This window comes from Lipotes vexillifer, unplaced genomic scaffold (assembly GCF_000442215.2).
Source record: "Lipotes vexillifer unplaced genomic scaffold, Lipotes_vexillifer_v1.1 scaffold636, whole genome shotgun sequence".
NCBI lineage: Eukaryota > Metazoa > Chordata > Mammalia > Artiodactyla > Lipotidae > Lipotes > Lipotes vexillifer.
This window is the reverse complement of record NW_006786547.1, coordinates 274,766-280,745: the sequence shown is the minus strand read 5'-3', so window position 1 is coordinate 280,745 and position 5,980 is coordinate 274,766. Positions and strand designations below refer to the sequence as shown.

The 5,980-nt window shown below is 53.9% G+C and overlaps 1 protein-coding gene across 1 annotated transcript in view; it reads left to right on the top strand.

The window, feature by feature from the left end:
- Positions 1-5,980, top strand: part of EHMT1 (euchromatic histone lysine methyltransferase 1) — a 76,671-nt gene that overhangs the window by 27,905 nt on the left and 42,786 nt on the right. The window contains exons 8-9 of the mRNA XM_007458921.1: positions 513-644; positions 2,611-2,756. Coding sequence (XP_007458983.1) covers positions 513-644; positions 2,611-2,756 — 278 coding nt within the window. The remainder of the gene's footprint in view (positions 1-512; positions 645-2,610; positions 2,757-5,980) is intronic.

Genomic DNA, 5,980 nt, shown 5'->3' with positions numbered 1-5,980 from the left:
GTACGCGGGCCTCTCACTGCTGCGGCCTCTCCCGCTGCGGAGCACAGGCCCCGGACGCACAGGCCCAGCGGCCATGGCTCACGGGCCCAGCCACTCCGCGGCATGTGGGATCCTCCTGGACCGGGGCACGAACCCGTGTCCCCCGCATCGACAGGCGGACTCTCAACCACTGTGCCACCAGGGAAGCCCTTACTCTTATATTTTTAAAGTAATATTCACAGAACGTATGTGCACGACGTTTTTATGTGTCCTTGATCATTTGATCAGCTTTTATCTAGCTGGTGTGTTTGTAGAGAAAGGTGTTTCCACATACCCACACCTTTGCTTTCCTCGACACAGCTGCCCTTTCCCCAGGGAGGTCGTGCGGAAATGGGAACCAGCAGAAGTGCGGGATGGGGGCCCGGATGCTATGTGTGTTTGCTGTCTGAGTGGCTCGCGAGCATCCCATGGCGCCTCCCGTGGGTCGCGAGGCCCCGGCGCACCGTGTTTGACGTGTGTGCCTTTGAACGCAGGTTCCGAAGCGTATGCATCGTCTTCAGGAAGCGCAGAGCAGATGGCGCCCAGCGACGGCACGGGGTACATGGAGGTTTCGCTGGACTCGCTGGATCTCCGAGTCAAGGGCACGCTGGCCTCCGACGCAGAAGGTGAGCCGCGTGCGTGGCCAGGGCCAGCTGGCGGGGGTGGGGGAGGGTGTGTTTGGTGCCGAGTGGGCAGGACGCGGGGCCAGTGTGCTGTGTCCCTGTGGCGCTCTAGTGAGGTGGCCCCAGGGGTCGGGTGCAGTTGACCACCAAGGTCAGGAGTCCTGCGAGCCATGCGTGTTTATATGGGGCTCCCAGTGGGAGGTGACCCTGTGCCCTGGCTGCATGCAAGTAGTGTCGTTCTGCACAACGTGACCTTTTTATGATCCCTGATTCCAACAATGTTGGTGGAAATGTGTCTTGTTGTCGGTGTTGAGCCGGTGGTGCCCCATGGTGGCATACCTGGAGCCGGGCCTTGAAGTCCCTGGAACTGCAGCTCAGGGGGTCCTTGGCTCTGGGGCTGGGGCCACACACTCCTCGCTGTCTGAAAATCTTTACCAGTGGAAATTAATTAATAGCTGTTTGGCTCTTTTGAAAAATTTCTTTGAAATGAAACGTGGGGAAAATGTAAAATCCCTGTTACTTACACCCCATGGATTTTGCTGCTGTCGGGGTATAACCAATCATCCTTTAAAGGACAAATAACCAGCTTTTAGCGTTTTGAACACTAGGGGACTTTTGGTTTACTTGTTCAGTTTAGGAAATCACATCTTTAGCTTAAGAAGAAAATTGTAGGCTTGTCTGTCAGAGAAGTTAGCTGCTCTTCTTACTGCACACAGAGCAGAAACCCCTCTCTGGTCATCACCTCATGCCTTCCTTCCCGATGAAGTGACGTCTGTGTTTACTGTTTCTAAACCTGCTCTTAGCTTTGTCTCAGGAAGGTGCCAACTTGGACGCTAGCAGGAACTAGTGCTCGTTTTACCACGTGCCGGGGTCAGAGGTGAGAGGGCAGCACAGCAGGGGCGCCTGCTTCCCCTATCTGAGCTGAGCCCCGGAGGGTGAGGGAGGTGGCCTCTGCCTTTAATGTGTATGTGCAGCTTCTGGTAAAAGTAAGGGCCACGCTGGCGGGAGCCCCTTGGAGGAGGAGGAGAGGCTGCGGGGCGCCATGTAAGGTGCTTCCCTGAGGGTGTTCCCTGGATTGACAGCCACCGTTGGAGGGACCCGTGGATGTGTCCAGTCATGCAGGGCCTGGGGTGTCAGCACTTCGGAAGGACGAGTCAGGTCCCCCAGTTTTGTGTGCATTTAGTGCTAGGGTTCCAGACCCTCTAGGGGGGCAGCTGTGGGGCCTGAGGCTGGGCAGGAGGGCAGGGGGCCTGGGGCTCCTTGGAGAAGGGCCATGTGACCTGGATGGGTGCGGAGGGTGGGGACGGGTCCTGGTTTGTGGGGGTCCAGGCGAGCCGGCCTGCTGTGTCTGTGGGGACCCCCACTTACCCTACACCCCTACTTCGTTGCACAAGAAGGAACATGAAACGCGCCTTCCTTTGGAAGCCGTGGCTGGGTCGAGGTGTCTTTCTGGCCACCGGCTTCTGTCCCCACTGCAAGCCGGCCTAGCCGCGGGCGGCCTTCCTCCCGGTGCTGCCTGCCTTGCCCTGCCCGTAAGTTGGGTCAGGCGGTGATGTGCTGCGCCGAACACTTTCTTCGTGATCCTGGTTTTCTTCTTTGTGTTCCCCAGTTCTTTCCTCCTTCCATCTAATAAGCAGGTGCTTTGCGCTGTTGTAGTGGGTGAGGAGCACTCTCGATGATCAGGAGACAAGCTGCCTCCAAACCCTTTCAGGTTGAACCGGACGTTCGCTTCGTGGCTGCAATTCTAAAACCAAGTGACGAAGACAAGCGCTTTCTGGCTGGGAAGCACGTGGGAAGCGAAGTCCCGGGCGGTCTGGCTCCTGGACCTCGGCTCCTGGGCGGCTGCCCGCGGGCGTATCTGCGGGGACTGTGTCCCCGCTTTCTTGCCCTGCGGAGGTGGGGTGGGCGGGGCCGAGTGTAGCAAAGCTCTCTGGGCCGTGGCAGCGACACGCATTGTGTGTGACCGCAGGGCTGGCCAACGGTCCCGACGTAGGTGAGACAGACGGCCTTCAGGAGGTGCCCCTCTGCAGCTGCCGGATGGAGACCCCGAAAAGCCGAGAGATCACCACCCTGGCCAACAACCAGTGCATGGCCACGGAGAGCGTGGACCACCAGGTGAGCGGGTTTGCGTTCCTGTGCGAGGCGGGCCCCCGCCTGGCAGCACCAGCGCTGCTCAGGAGGACGGTGCTGTGTGCGCGGCCGGTCAGGCGTGGTGGTTGGGAGCCGACACGGCTGCGGGCGCTGCTCCGCTGAGGTCACGCTTTCCCAGAGGCCTTTCTGCTTTGCTGTGAACTCGGACGTGGATGGGTGAGAGGCAGAGCTGCACCTGAGGTTACTCGCAGCCCCTCCACAGGCCCCCGTCACCTTCTTTAGAAGGACTGTCCGTGATGAAAGCGTTACAGTTGACCTTCTGAACCTGCTGCTTGGCGTCCGAGCCGCCAGCACTTGGGTCTGTCCCGCTCTGCTCGCTTGGCTTTGAGCCAGCGTTTAGCACTTGTCTCCTGTAACAGAAGTAACAGTAATTCCCATTATCATGTGACGCCTAGCTGGTGGTCAGACGTGTGTGTTCTCCGCTCTGGCTGAATTCAGGTGGGTTCTGCCCACCCTCCTGCGGCCCCGCCACTGGCCCGGGGCCGGTCATTCCCTTTAGTTCCCAAATCTTACGACTGGAGGTCGGAGCTCGTCCACGTGCTGAGATTGTCACTGCGTTCTGGCCGGCCTTGGTGGGGGCACTGTGAGGTCGAGTTCCTGCCCTCGGTCCATCGTCCGGTGAGAGGTTGCGGAGTGGTGGCTCCACGGTTCTCTTGTTCCTCCTGCAGTGACTCTCCGGTGTCTCTGGAACAGAACCTCCTCACCTTCTGGGGCGGTTTGTGCCCCTGAAACATGCTTTATCCTGCATTCGCAGCACAACTAGTGACTTCGTGGTCTCTTTTGCTGCTCTTCCAAGTAATGAGTTGGTGCCTTGACGCCTTCCGGTGCCCCTCCCACCCGCTCCCTAAAGTTCATCTTAGGAACTCACAGTCTTTTCTCTTTTCAACCTGTTACATATAAAATTTTTTGTTGTAAAATGAAATATAAGTCCAGAAAACAATACAAGACAAATGTTTGGCCTAATGAGTCTGTCTAGCGTGGGCGCTCTGGTAACCATTTCCCAGGGTCAGGAAATGGGATTCTCTGCAAATAGCTGCCACCCGGCTTCTGTTTTCTAAATGGTTTCACCAGCCATACAGGTGTCCCTAGACGCTGTTGCCCACTTGTCCTTTCTCTTCCTTTCCCTTTGTGTGTGGAGCAGCCGGGCCATTTGACCCCGTGGTCTGAGCAGCGGCTCCCGTGCTCACGGGGCCTCCAGCGCCTCTGTCTGCAATTTATACAGAGGTGGACCCGGCTCATCTGAGGGGAGTTTAGTCCAAGATAAAGGCTCGTGATATCTGGTCGCCTCTCTTTTTCTGATGTTGGCAGTTGTTGAGTCTTCATGCCTGTATTTATTAATTCTTCAGAGGTTCCAAAACGGTGATGTTGTGTCGCTTACTACTCATTTATTAGCTGGATGGTTTCATAAAGAGCCTTGTCATCTCGTCTGCTCTTTTGTTACCCAGCAGAACATCTCAGAGGAAGGACCGCATTGGTGCTTGAGCCTTTCTCTTTATTTCCCAGTCGTTCAGGTGATGAATTTGTTCTCTGTCATCTTCTGAGGTTGGCCAGTTCTTACTTTTAAAATATTATGAACTCATGTGTTTAAACAGATTTGATGGGTTCTAATCTTTGTATTGTTGTTGTTGTTATTATTACTATTATTATTATTATTGAGGCTTCACCCCACCTCCACCCCTTGGCCTGCAGGACTCTCTGCATATTGGACGCTTTTAGGGGATATGCGCGGTCAAAAGTATTTTTATAACGATACTAAAAAGTTCAGTGCCTTTTCACTTACTCTTTCACAGGGTGTACAGTGGCATTTTGTACGTTTGCAAGACCTGTATAACTCAGGGAATGAGTGATTTTCATGGTGTTACAAAATCATTCACAGTGCAAGACACATGGCTGAATTTTAGTATAATGGTACTAAACTTGTGGGCAGTGCATTGAGATTGTTACATTGCAGCAAATCTTTTGAGAAACTACCCCTTGTAGAGTTTTGCTGTGGTGTCAGAGAAGAACGTCCACATTTGCCTGCTCTGAATGCAGAAGCAGATATGAGGTTCCTCTGTCTTATTGAACCAGATATTAAAGAGTTTTGTGAACAATATAAAACAATGACATTTCTCATTAACTTTTTTAAAAGTAAGTTTTTAATTAAAATACGTTCTTTATGTGATAGGTTTATTGCTATTTTTAAATAAATTAATGTTTTAAAATTTTCTCTCTTAATTCTAACACGGTAAATGTTAATAGACGTACGCCATTTGGACACAAGCTCTTTGGGACCTTTGGTGATTTTTAAGAGTATAAAAGAGCACTGAACCCGGAGATTTTGAGAACCACTGTTCTCGATCTCCTCTTTTCTTCATTTCTCTTGTCCCTGTCCTGCTCACTTTCAGCTCAGCTTTGTCCTGGTGTCCTCGTGCCCCGAACTAGAAGGGGTCCAGGCACGTTGGGTTTGAGGGTTCCTGGCGGCTGGCCTGCACTGGCCCCAGGTCTTAGGCAGCCCCAGACTCGGTGGGATTGGGCAGGGTCTCTCCCAGGTCACCTGCTCTTCTCAGCCCCAGGGAGGACCTTTCGGTATCTTGGTTCCCCCCGTCCTTGGGTCCGCGAGGCTCTGCCTCGCTGTGTCTCTCTTCCCCCATCCTCCCCCCTCCTCCTGCCCAGGCACCGGCGTCTAGCAGGCCCACCCTTACCCACTTGCATCCTGTGGCCTTTGGTTTTGATTTAAATATCGTCTCTGGGTTTTGGTTTTGCTGTCTAGTTGCTCTGTGTTTTTGTGGGATTCCAGGAAATTCTTAAGCTGCTGCTATTTCCCCAAAAATACTTTTCCTCTTTCGATGCTCAGGTTGCCTCGGCCTTAGCTGGCAGTGGCCCCTCAGAGCTAATAGCTCCTTCGTCCATTGTCTCCTTCCCATCAGCTTTGTTGAGGCATAATTCACACACTTGAGGTCACCTTTCTGCGTGTGTGTCTCTGAGTCACATGAGTGACATGAGTGACTCAGATCACACGAGTGACACATGTGACAGATGCACACGATTGTGCGACCAACACGCTCCTCTGACTTCTGTGCGAGGGAGGGGTGTCGACTCTTCAGCTCGGGCCATTTTTACATGACTCCTGTCGTCTTGGGGGTCCACTGTGTCCTTGGGGATTTGGGGTGTCTGATGCTGACACAGGACGCCCCCCCCCCCCCCCC